At 40.3% G+C, this 13,943-nt stretch overlaps 1 protein-coding gene across 3 annotated transcripts in view; it reads right to left on the bottom strand.

Moving 5' to 3' along the window:
* Nucleotides 1-13,155, bottom strand: part of LOC108718221 (ephrin type-A receptor 3) — a 143,164-nt gene extending 130,009 nt beyond the window's left edge. For all 3 annotated transcript variants that reach the window (XM_018265907.2, XM_041565017.1, XM_041565015.1), the window contains exon 1: nt 12,986-13,155. In XM_018265907.2, the coding sequence (XP_018121396.1) occupies nt 12,986-13,073 (88 nt within the window). In that variant the 5' untranslated portion in view covers nt 13,074-13,155. The remainder of the gene's footprint in view (nt 1-12,985) is intronic.
* Between the last annotated feature and the right edge of the window lie 788 nt (nt 13,156-13,943).

Raw genomic sequence — 13,943 nt, 5'->3', positions numbered from 1 at the left:
TCATGTCTTTGGCATATGATGCCGAACAAGTGTATAAAAGACACCAAATGAAAAATGATGAATAATTTGAATTAATTAAATTGCAATTACTATTACTCGTTCAATGTTTCATATGCATTTGAACACTAATGAAGGTTAAAACAGACTTTTTCACTTTAATATGCAAACTCATAAAGTCAAATTACATCTGCTTTTAGAGAGAAGAAGGAAGAATAAGATAAATAGCAAAATAAGCTAATGGGTCAAAGGGTACTGTTATAGGAAACATGATCTCATTTACCAAACACGCATGCACAGCATGAGAACTTAACAGAATAGCTGTCAATGGCTACAGGGAATGGCATTAGTTATGAGTGGTCTTGAACTGTTTCACTTTGTCAAAAATTACACAAGACCTCAGAATAATGCAATGGAGTAGTGATGGGGAATAAATGCGCCTGGCACAAATTCTCTACGAATTTCCACGTTTGAATCTCCCGCAAAATTCACAATTTTTTCTGTGAAAACTTTTGAATTTCACAATTTTTTTCCTGAATTTCCAATTTCCCAATTTAGCCGTGAATTTTTCGCTGTCTCGTGAATTTTGCAAATTTTGCGGGAAATTTGCTAATTTTTCATTGAAGCAAAACAGGAGAAATCACTACAATGGAGTCATTGGGAAGGTGCAAATTGCATTGCAGTTATGGCATTTTTATCTCTGCAATAGCATATACATTGCACTGTTTTCTGCACTGCCTGTCTGCTTCCTCTTAACTGTCTTTTCCAGATAGGGAGCATAAGGTGATCAAGGCACACTCGCTCACTAGCAAGCAAGTGGGGAAGACGAAGTGGGCAGGGAAGACGGAGTGGGTGGGTGGAGTGAACCGGACCCTCTAAAGATTTTTTTTGCTGGGGGCCCAGTGCTAGTAGTTAAGCCACTGACTACCTTGTTAGCAGGGGCTATCCCGGGGCTGCTGCCATCTTTAACCCCCGACGATGCCCCTACATCAGCGGAGAAGCAGGCCAAAAGGGGCCACATTGCGTTAAGAGCCGAATTTCTGGGTTTTTACCTGGAAATTTGGCTCTTAAATTTACAAGAGGCGGCCTTTTACCCCACCTTGTAACTGTCCACTAGCTGTTGCCTGAGGCAGGAGGAGCCCTCCTTGTTAGAGAAGCTCCTTTCCAATATTCTACATACACAGCTTTTCCGGGTAGCTTCTTTTTTGTTTTCAGTGGCCGAGAACACAGTTCTTTTTTCCAGCAAAAATAAACCACATGGCAAAAATCTAATTTGTGAAAAATGTTGCTGCTGGCAAAATCTTCACCATGAAACTGTAGCTTTTTGGATTATTAGTTTCCAGATAATGGATCCTATACCTGTATACATTTGTCCTTCACCAGCCTCAGCAGTTCTGGCTTATGCAAATATAGATACATGGAGTTCATGGGATTTGCAGTCTTCTTCCATTTGCTAGTGATGAGTGCTTCTGAATTAGACAATGCTCCTCGCTGTCATTTCTATCCTCGTTTTCAAGAACTATTCACAGATCATCATGGACGTATAGGCAAGATAATGTTCACTTCACACAGTAACTGAAGAGAAGGGCTATAACTAGGATGCACAGCAGGAGGTAGGAGAAGGCGAGTTTTAATATCAAGACGTTTAAGGGAGCCTAGCTGTTCCTGTTATGATTTATCCAGAACTGTAGTTTAGTTTATGTGTACTGTAGGTTACATATCCGTGTTACAATTTGCAAGGAACTCACCTTATGCTTTTATAAGGGGATAATGGAAACATTAAAAAAGGAATCCTAATTCCTTAATAAATAGTTTGGCTTGTCCATTATTGTTCTCCTCTCTCATTACAATATTTTAATGACCAGGAGTGCTTTCAAGTTGAATGTCCACCACAGTGCTAATACTGCCTTTGTTTTATTTCAGTCTGATTTGGGCAAAATATGCCATGTCCTTCCATCATTCTAGTGGCATTGTTCAATCGGGTTTCTACATTACATAGCTATAGAAATAAATCAAATCAACTGGATTTGCTGTGTTTTTTTTTTCTTGAAGACATTTCACCAGTCATCCAACTGGTTGGTAATTCTGAATTCAGCAAGTCCGGTTGATTTGGTTTATTTCTATAGATATACCATGACCTGGATTATTGAGAATCTGCCCAAACATGTTTCTACATTGCAAAAGTCTCATGATTATCAAAGTAGCTCCTTTAATGTAGTGATAATAATAAATTCGTCAGGCACTAATTTGCGGCAACAAATAAATTTGCAAAACTGCGGCAAAAATTAAATCGGTGAAAAATTAGCTGCAACAATAAAAATTTGTTGCACGTCAGAATAGTCGCACGCATAAAATTGTCATGCGTCAAAACTATTAGGACGGCCATTGACTTTAATGAGTTTGGACAAAATTGTCGCACGTATAAAAATTTTCGCACATCAAAAATATTTTGATTGCCATATCACAAAGTTTTTGGTAAATTCGTGAATTTTTCGGCGAACCGAAAAGGCATAGATTTGCCCATCACTATTTTAAAGCCTTTATATAATATTAACGTGAATAAACCAATAAAATGTAGTTCCTTATATTGTATATACAGTATCTTTGCACAATGAAGCATAGTAAACTCATTCCATTCCACAGTTGCTATAAAGAGAGGATCCCATAGGCTCACTCACATATTCAAGTAATTGCAGTAACTAATGGTTAAAGAGGCTGTTCAGTTGTAGAACACAGACAACAGGGCATTGAGCCCCCAGACTGCAATCACTGTGCTTTTTATAATCAGTATATACAGTACCTCCCATGAGGACTCAGGTCCCTGCAATTAGAGGCCGCCAGTGGTTACTAATTTGTCTCGGCAGCTGATAACAGAGTGAGGTTGCCACAGACTGAGCATGTGATGGAAAAACCCATTCCACTTGTTCACAACACTAGATGCTCACAGGGGCCTTAGTTTGTGTGTTCACATTAGGTTAACTTCAAGCAAGGAGAGGATAGATGGTGATCAAAGCCCAGTCCTCTTTGTATATATGCAAAAGAGCAACTTCAAATGATGGGACTAGCTTAAAGGGTTTCCATGAAAACTGAATCATCTCAAGTATCGGACAAGCTAGGATCTTTAAAAAAATGAGGAAATCAACATTTTACTCTTACGCCACTGATAACTTTCTAATGATTGGACAAGAGGCTCATTTGCTATGAATGGGGCAATGTGCCTTGTGTAAATAACAGGCACAAAGACCAACATTGTATATTGCTCCCTATTGCTATTGAGTGCAAAGAGCTGTACCTGACTCTGAATGGGTGTTGTGCTGCAGTAAGGGTGGGTGTTGTGCTGCACTGCAGGTGGTTGTTGTTCTGCACTGAGGGTGGGTGGTGTGCTGCACTGAGGGTGGGTGTTGTGCTGCACTGAGGGTGGGTGTTGTGCTGCACTGAGTGTAGGTGATATGCTGCACTGAGGGTGGGTGTTGTGCTGCACTGAGGGTGGGTGTTGTGCTGCAGGTGTGCTGCACTGAGGGTGGGTGTTGTGCTGCACTGAGGGTGGGGTGCTGCAGTTAGTGTTACCTGGAATGACAGCTAGTTTGCACCTCATTCAGTTGCACCAGGGATGGAGTGCCAAAGGCTGCAATGGTGCAGAAGAGCCCTGTAAATGTATTGCATATCACTTTCACTCTTGAATGACAAATCCGAAAAATCTGCTGTTCTCCATTTCTTATGAATAAAAATGGAATGTAAAACAAGGCAGTCCATAAAACTTTCTCCCCTTAGGTAAGGAGCTTATAGTGGTATGTGCATATGACTTTATTTGCATTATACTATAATACATATAGAGATAGAGAGAGGGAGTACTGTGACTGGAAAGCAAAATAAGCTTCCTCTATAGCCAATCTAGGGACAGGTAGGTTGCTGGGACCTTCTGAAATTTTTTTCTTGTGGGGGGGGGGGCGGTGCTGTGTCAGCCATGTTAGTTCTGGCTTTGCCAGCTGTGATAAAGAACTAACATGTCCAAAACATTGCTGTTATCATGTCATAGGTAACAATAAAGGTGATTTTATATATAACCCAGAGTGCTGCAGTATATCATCATCATCATCATCATTTATTTATATAGCGCTGTCAAGATACGCAGTGCTTTACTGCAGTTATAGCAAACAGGGAATAAATGGTGGCTAACAGACAAGGATTACAGAGTACAATGGGGTTTACAAACTAAAAGGTTAGGGTACAATTGAGACATTAGGATTATATAAACACTTTGTCATTTTTGATACAGCAATGATTAATTAAGGTACAACGAATAGGCCTCTTTAAACAGATGGGTCTTTAAGGAGCGCTTGAAAGTTTGGAAGGAAGGAGAAAGTCTGACAGCTTGTGGCAGAGAGTTCCAGAGAAAAGCAGAAGCCCGAGAGAAGTCTTGTAGACGAGAATGGGCAGAAGTGACCAGAGGAGAAGTGAGGCGAAGATCAGAAGCAGAGCGTAGGTTTCGTGAAGGAGTGTATTTGGAGATTAGAGATGAAATATAGGGAGGGGTTTCATTATTAAGGGCCTTGAATGTGAGTGTAAGTAATTTGAATTTGATTCTAGAAGAGATTGGGAGCCAGTGAAGGGACATACAAATGGGAGCAGCTGATGTTGAGCGGCGAGCTAGATGAATGAGTCTAGCGGCCGCGTTTAGAACAGATTGGAGTTGTGAAAGGTGACTTGTTGGAATACCTGTGAGGAGTAAGTTGCAGTAATCAAGGCGGGAGATGATGAGAGACTGAATCAGTGTTTTAGTTGATTCTGAACTGAGATAGGGTCGTATTCGAGCAATGTTGCGCAGTTGAATACGGCAAGATTTTGCAAGTGTTTGAATGTGTGGTGAAAAAGACAGATGAGAGTCTAAGATAACTCCTAGGCAGCGTGCCTGTGTGGTGGAATGAAAGGTGGTGTTGTTTACGGTGAGTGATATCTGAGGGACAGGGGAAGATCTTGGAGGAAATATGATGAGTTCTGTTTTAGAAAGGTTCAGTTTCAGGTGGCGCTGTGACATCCAGGAGGAGACAGCAGAAAGACAGTCTGTGACTTGGGAAAGGACAGAATTAGAAAGATCAGGAGTAGACAAGTAGAGTTGGGTGTCATCAGCATAAAGGTGATACTGAAGTCCAAATGACTGAATGAGTTTTCCTAGTGAAGTTGTATAGAGCGAGAACAGCAGGGGGCCAAGAACAGAGCCTTGAGGAACTCCAACAGAGAGTGGGAAAGTAGTAGAAGTAGAGTTAGAGAAGGAAACTTTAAAGGAACGGTCAGACAGATAAGATGTAAACCATGAAAGAGCAGTGTCCCGAATGCCAGCTGAGTGTAGAATGTCAAGGAGGAGTGTGTTACACAATGTGAGGATGTCGGGGGGTTTTAATAAATGGCCAATGAGGCATTTGCTCAGGGCTCAACATGACAGTGGCCCTGCCATCAGAACTTTGTCTGGCATTAATTTTTTGTTTTGTGGTGAGATAATGGTTGGTCCACACCATGCTCAGGACAGCTCATTTGAACCCTATGTCTACTTCAGTAAGCCCAGACCATATATTTAATGCCTGCATTATAGTCCTAGTTCACCAGTTTTATGGTATTTCCATCAGAAATGACTGTGGGGGTCCATCAATAAGAACTCTTTCCTGGGCCCACTGGTACCTTAAAGGAGAAGGAAAGTCTTCTTCCCAAGTGATTTTATTTACTTAACTGAAACCCTGGGCCAGTGCTCCTATCAGCAGAAAACTGCACCAGCCCTGTTCTTCCAGCGAACACCACAAAACCATCCTCTTCTGGCTTGTTCTTGCTTCTCGTGGCTGCATAGAGCGAAAAGCTGAACTTTAACTAAAAAGTCAGCTCTTTCGTTCTACTGAGCATGCGTCTACCCCGGGAAATTTGAAGAAAGAAGAAGCCAGAAGAGGATGGTTTCTGTGGTGCTTGCTGGAATAACCCCAGGCCGGTGCAGTTTTCTGCTGATAGGAGCCCAGGGTTTCAAGTAAGTAAATGCAATCATTTCAGGGTGCCTAACATTTGGCACCCCAAAGTGGAAGAAGGCTTTCCTTCTCCTTTAAAGCAACCCTAGCATAAACCATTGTCAAACTGTGTCAAACATATTGGCAAGTGCAAGTGGCTGCCCTTATTGTTTGACACATGAAGAAAAGGACAGCAGAAACTTGGGTATGGAAGGCTTATTAAAGGAGAACTAAACCCTCAAAATGAATATGGTTAAAAATGACATATCTTACATACTGAACTTATTGCACCAGCCTAAAGTCTCGGCTTGTCAATAGCAGCAATGATCCAGGACTTCAAACTTGTCACAGGGGGTCACCATCTTGGAAAGTGTCTGTGACACTCACATGCTCAGTGGGCTCTGAGCAGTTGTTGAGAAGCTAAGCTTAAGGGTCTTATGTATTGTTATTGCATTTAAATGTATTATTTTTTTCTTGTGCTTCCACTTTCTCTCCCCTTAAGCTTAAGGGTCGTCACAAATCATCCAGCAGAAAATGAGGTTGGTCTGTCATATAAGCTGATGCTACAAGGCTGATTATTAGTTATGGGTGAAAAATTTAATGAAAAGTTGTGAAAATCAGAAATTGACGCCAGCTTTGAAACGCAGAAATTTGCAGCAAATTCGTGCCAGGCGAATTTATTCGCCCATCACTACTGATTATTAATTTGCATGCTAGTTGCACTGGTTTCTGAGCCAATGTAGTAATTATCTGATTAATTATTAATCTGCCTCATATTGTGACATTTCTATTTTGTATATACAGTATATTGTGAGTGGAGTGACAGCAGCACAGAGCATTGTGGTGTTTATACAAATGGCCTGTAGATGTCACTGTGCCCAGACTTATACTGCGCATACTTCTTGCACAGCTTAAAAGTGAAAGTGACTGTTGTGAAACGGCTGCATGACTCTGCTAATAAAGCACTGTTATACTCTACTCATCCTCGGCTACCCCAAACATAACAAGCATGTGCAGTGAATCAGCAGAAAAGAAGATAAGAAGCTACTGGGACATCTTTGGAGACACAGATCTTCCCTGCTAAAGGGCTGTGGTTGCCTTGGGCTGGTGCAGAAGCCCAGAAAATATATAAAACACTTTTTGCCTACTTCTTTAGTTAGGCTTTAGTTCTCTTTTAAAGACGAACCTGTATACTGTACTTTTTATATTACGTAGCAAAGCGGTTTCCATGATTTTCACATTTGTCACATTTGTCAGACAATATTAATTTTATTAGAGAAAAGGTGGGGACCATGGATGCAAAATATATAATTTACGGCAGCTTTATATGTATAATGTGTGTGGATACCCCCCCCCACCCCAGCTGTTTTTCTCAAAAGTTTTCATAGACTCTCAAAAAATTATTTTGGAAAGCCTATAACAATAATAACCTATTAATAAAAAAGTCTCTCAGTCCAGTATCCTAGACACTAGTTCTCTTTTCCAACATCTCAAATGCCCCACTTTTCATCCCTTGCCCTTCCCTCCCTTGACAATCTTCAGATCATTTCACAGCGATTGATCAATACTGCAAAACTGTATAAAGCTAGAGACTGCATTACAGACGGCAGCCAGGCAGGGACGAGACCTTTTAACAACTGAGTGAACATCAATTGCTAGAACTCTATAGTTATTGATAGGAGATAATTTAAGGCGTCCCTGTCAGACAAGGCAAAGGAAAGGAATAACCTGCATTATGGCTTTCTCATCTATTTGTTGTGTCTGACATAAACTTCATTTTACACTTTAATTACTTTCCTAGGAGCTGAACTTTGCTACATCAATGAAGAGGTTAGTCTACATTAGTGAACATACTAGTTGCTAACATTTAAAATCAGATATTTAGCTAAAATAGCCAACCCAGACTTGGTTCTGTTATCACAGAAAGTTACGTTTTATATGAAACCCCTGTGTGAAATTTCTCATGGTTTAATACATTGTAAAATTGATAAGAACTTTGTATCAGGTGTCTAAGAATAAAAATATCTCTCTTCCATATGCTTAGACGTATGAGTAGACAAAAGGCTACCCTGTTTTAAGAGGGATCTGGCCATTAAGACAACTGATATGTCTTTGGTAGTGAGCAATGAGGTCAATGGGCGTCAAAATTATTTTGACGCGCATCAATTTTGGCTCCTGCAACAATTTTTATACCTATTTTGTCCAATGCATTAAAGTCAATGGGGGGCTGAATCATTTTGACGTGAGACAATTTTGATGCAAGCGACTATTCTGACGCGCGGACAACCAAAATTTAGGAAGTGGCCCAGGTGCACCGCCCTGAGCCCTCAGCGGACAAAAATTCTTTGAAGCAGGCACTCAAAAAGGAACCCACCCACAAAGACTTCCACCAGACAAAAGTTTTCAAAGTGAAAAGTAGTTTATTGTATCCATAGCCTTACGCGTTTCATGTTAGCAAACTACTTTTCACTTTGAAAACTTTTGCCTGGTGGAAGTCTGCCTTTTTGAGTGCCTGCTTCAAAGAATTGTTGTCCGCTGAGGGCTCAGGGCGGTGCACCTGGGCCACTTCCTAAATGTGGTGAGTTAATACTCCATTAGTCCATAAAATGGGATTGCGGTAACCCTTTATGGAGGATTGAGGCACCGGTTAATCTATTCTAGCATCGGCAGAGCGAAGGAACAATCTCCCTGTTGTTAATACTCCATTAATTTGGAGACCACTACCTCTGTATTTCATATATATTCGCCCAAATTTTTTTGACTCCGCAGATTTTTCACCAGCAAATTTTCTCTGCAGTTTCGCAAATGTATTCGTCGGTGGCAAAATGTGAAAATTCACTGGGAATTCACGCCTGGCAAATTTATTCGCCATCACTAGTCTTTGATTACTCTATTTCCAGTAAGCCTACAGACTTGTTTCCAACAGTTAGGCTACCAATCCACTAACCAAGCAATGTAAAGTATCCACTGTATTTTCCTTTAAAGGACTCATCTCTTTCTGACATGTCATATGAGGAATAGCCAACTAGATGCAGTTGGTTCTTATGTGCAGTACTTTAAGAGGTCAGTTATGCCCATACTTTTGGGTGATAAATATTTATTGTGAAAAACAACTGGGGATGCAATTCAGGATATGGTTCGGGATTCAGTCAGGATTCTTTATTGGAGTTTAGCAGATATTGATATCAATAGAAGTAGCTGACACATCCCTGTAGGATTGCATCACATGTCCCTGGGATCATACGTTACAACTATTAAACTGGACTGCAGCCCAGCATGTGCTGCACAGACATTGGAAAGAAATTTATGACTGAGATACATTGGCAGTGAATAGCTGTAGCCCCACCGTCCTCTATAGTATATTTATTAGGATACTTACATTTCACATGTGTGCAGGAAATCCTGATTTCTAAAATTCTGTCTGCAGTACATGATCCTGTGCTATAGTTCAGGGTTATTAGGATTATTATCATTTATTTACAAACCTATTTATAAACCATCAACTGATTCTGAAGCTCCCTATCATATAAGTAGGCCATAGAGATATTACATACAAAGTGTCGATACAGACCTATATAAACATTAGGAGATAATATAATATAATTAGTTGCACACTGGGCAACACCACAGATCCAGTTCCACACTGGCACAGAATTCAGGGATCGTATTGTGTGTGTTTTTTCTAGTGTAATATTTCAATTATCACTAAAGCGTTTTTTCCAGTTTAGGGAGTTCACATCTATCCACAACCTATTCCTGACCTTGACCTCCACAACTGAGATCCAGAGATACTTGAACCCCATGCTAAGATTACAGTTGGTATTTTTGCTCAGTAGAGAGAAAATGGAAAACAGCAAAAGAAACAGGAGTGGCTGCAATGAGAAAATATAGTGGGGGCTGCTCCATCTATTGATCTATCGCATTGCATGCTATCTGTGTATAGATGGAAAGCCTTACAGAACATGCCTGGAAAAGGTCAAAGAGGTCCCTCAATCCACCTTAGATTAGCATCCTTTCCTTAAGGAGCATAAAGAAAAATATATTGTGGGTTGGATACATTTCAGGTTAGTGGCATGCACATGTTGCTTTTTATAATTTCTACATAGCAAATATATCATTAATTTAACTAAGTAGACCATGCAATGCCATAAATTAAACACTTCCCACAGCGTGGAGTCAAGTGTCTTGCCTGGAGATGCAAACTATAAAAAGGCAACTAGAAAGTCTGTTTGCTCAATGTCGGTACCATGTTAACATGCTCTCCATAGGTGCCAACTAAGAGCCACATTGGGGGCAAGATATTTTGACTGTAGCCTAGGAAATAGGTGGCTCTGTTCGCTATGTGCATTGCTTATGAGGGCATTTTAGTAGATTACACATTGATCCCGTGGGTCTGTAAGTTCTATTAAGGCTTAAATTAGAGTCCAGAGCTGTCTCGGTCTTTCACTGCAAGCTTTTTATTCATTGTTCTAACAGGTCCCACCAAAATCTAAATGCCAAATTGACAGATGATGATGAAGAGAGATAAATAGAATCAGATATTTTCATTAAGTTGCTTTCTATTGGCAAACACTTCATGCAGAAGACGTGTGACCTGTTCAGATGTTAACAAAAAAACCCACTTCACAAATAACCCTGACACAGTAGTACAGGTATTTCAATAGTATTTCAATACACCCCCAGAAAACCGCAGGTGATCGAGCATAATAGCCAAGCCAGCATTCAATCAAGCAGCTTGGAGCCTGTGACAGCCTTACAACTTACACTGCTATTTATTAAATATAACATTTGCTTTCAAAAGAACTCGTGAGGGGCTGGTTTGGTTTAAACAAGAGCATTCATTGCCTTTCAGCCTTGCCATGCAGCGAGCAGAGAAATATTGCTTCTTTAAGCTTTATGCACATCAAATATCAAAACCCCAAGGAATGTTGTGATAGAATTGCTTAGATTTACTTCTCTAAAAGAGACCATGTGCCTTTTAATGTCACAGCTACATGCATCTTAAGAGCTAATGCACCCTTTAATGCCTTGACTTTGGTGGAGTAAGAGAATCTATGCTCCGAGGAGCACAAAGAGGAGCTGCTTGTCTGACAGCCCTGAACATCAAAGCTGGAAGTGCCCTCGTCTGCACTGATATCTGTCTATCTCCTTGACTCTCCCTTTCTGCCTGAGTCTGAGGCTGCCACAAATAGTCCTTATAAATAATAAATTAAACGAGGGGACACTGCAACATTTCCTCTGCCTCTTCTCTCAATATGCCACAGCAAGATGTGCTTCAAGATACTGCCCATGGACTCCAATAAGGGTAGGAAGCCCTTGTAGATCAGGTGGATAGATAGTAAATAGAGCACACAAATATAATTTAATAAAGGGCCATCATATTTATGGGCAGTGTTCTATTCTACTTCATTATTTATTGCAGTGAAATACTTACAAATACATTTTTAGGTAAACTGTATGTGTATATAGATAGGAGATACAGAACATTTGGAGTTTTCCAGGAACAGGTACTATACCTAATATATACAGAAAAACATTATAAAAGCTAAACCAACTGTTTAACCATTAATATGGATTAATGCTAAGAGTCCACATCAATTAAAAGACACTTTTCTATTGTAATAGATGAAATAGTGAGTCAGACAATACAGGTTTGGGATTGGCAGTGCCGGTGTTGAAAACAGAAGAAAGATTTGCAGTTAATATATTCTTAATCAATATAACTCTATATAATATAGTAATACATGGATAGGTTACAGCATACATATTCATGCTCATACCAAGACAATACAGATGTAGATAGAAGATGATATAGATCTACATATAAATAGATGTTTTTAATTGAATTTGATTGTGGGTGTTTGTGCCTATGGACTAAATATGGCCAAAAATGCATAAATAGTGCAGGTAGACTTTATCATTCAGAAGTTCAAAGAAAGTATTAGAATTTGATGGCCATAGATAGATAGATAGATAGATGATAGATAGATAGATAGATAGATGATAGATAGATAGATAGATAGATAGATAGATAGATAGATATCCTATTGATATGTGCAGTGTATATTGTATATGGGTGCTGCCTGTCACCATACACACTGCTAGTAAGGAATTGGCTGGATCTCATTTAGACGACCTAAAATAAAATGCACAGAAAGAAATAAATCAGACCTGCCCTATCCACAAGAAGCAAAAATGAACTAAGAATCAATAGGAATCAATATGACCGCCATGTTTATGACAGGGCTGCCTTGTTGGGAAACCTGCTGTGCTTTTCAGCCACAGAAAATGTACAAATATTAAGATTGATTTAATTTAGTGTTTATAAATAAGGCTGGTCAGTTGGCTGTCCTTTTTTTTTCCTTGTCCAGCTTTTGCTCGAGCACATGGCAGGAGTGTTTACTGAGAGCTCACCTTGACCAACCCCAAGCTCCCGTACCTGCAGCCTACTGCTACCTGGGAAAGTGCTAAACAGCCGAACGTGCAGAATAAGTCGATAACAGATGCACACTCGGATAAATCAGTGCCTTTCTGGTATTGCCCATTATCTTTAGAACTGCCCATGGACTCCCCTCCACTTTGATTCTTAGTAGGCTTGATGCAACCCATTTAATAATATACAGATAGATGATATACAGTAGATAGATAGATAGATAGATAGATAGATAGATAGATAGATAGATAGATAGATAGATAGATGATCAAACTCCATTGTATGAAACCATAATCATATCTAAGTGATAACAACACTATATCTCAGAGATCTCCTTGCAGACTAACTTCTTCACTATATACAGTTCAGTGCAAAACAGAATTCAATCCCTGGATAAAATCCTTTAAAGTAGCTCCTCTAAAACAGATGGATGAAGCCCACCTGCCCATGTCAGAAATAGTGTATGTAAGAATGAACCCTGCCTGTACCAAAGATTTCTACAAACTGGTACCCTGACGAGGGATGATGCTACTGTATAGTTGGCGGCACAGTTTGCTCTCAGTTTGCTTACCTTCATTGGATGGGTATGTCCTGAGAGCCTGGGTATTATGTGAGAAGGCGAGAGTGAGCAGGGCAAGATAAATCCACCAGAAAGACATATCGAGGCTATGGGCAGAAAGAAGAAACTTACAGAGCTATAGAGAGAGCAGCGAGAGAGGGAGAGGGAGGGAGTGAGGTGGAATGAACCACACAACAGCAAGGAGGACAGGCTTCAAAGCGCAGCTTGGATGGGAATTCTGTTCCCCTAACCCCTCCCTGTGTATTATCCTCCTATTGTATACAGGCTGCTTGTGTTTTACAGCTGAGCAGAGCAGTAGCAGTGGCGGCAGCACCGTGATGAATCCTTGAATGGAGCTTGTGTGCTGGGCATCATTACAAGCCAAACAGCACTAATTAATTGGTGTAGCCAGCAGACCTCATCTAGGTCAAACCCATTTTTGCACATCTCCCCTTTGGCATTTATATACCGCCTTTTGTTCCGTGGGGTGTGTTTAGTACAAAGAGAAGACTGATAATGTGTGTGTTATAGTGTCACCATGCGTCATGTGTATCCCGGCATGGGGTATTTAGGGTCAGTCTTTGGGGCAGAGCTTGTAGGCCTTTGCCAAGAACTTCCAGTCTCAGAGGGAATCTTTTGGCAGACATATCTTCGAAAAAAGTGCATGTTTTATAATTATTACAATGGGAGATAACAGATGTTTTCTATTTACTGTATATTAGAGGCATCCAGTCTGTAGCTTTCTATTGTGATTGAACAGCAATTACAATCCACAGGGGCTTCTGGGAGTTTAACAACAGCTGCAGACTGGATGTGTCTGTTTTTCTAAATCTGGCCCCCTGGCCTCCTTGCAGGGCCCCATCTCACCTATTCTCCCACAAGGGACTTTGCTCAATAAACAGAGAACCTGTGACATGGTGACATGGACATTTGAAGGTTTCACTCCGAAATGCAATCATTATGATATTTT

This window comes from Xenopus laevis, chromosome 5S, assembly GCF_017654675.1.
Source record: "Xenopus laevis strain J_2021 chromosome 5S, Xenopus_laevis_v10.1, whole genome shotgun sequence".
NCBI lineage: Eukaryota > Metazoa > Chordata > Amphibia > Anura > Pipidae > Xenopus > Xenopus laevis.
The sequence above is the reverse complement of the archived record's forward strand: the minus strand, read 5'-3'. Positions and strand labels throughout refer to the sequence as shown.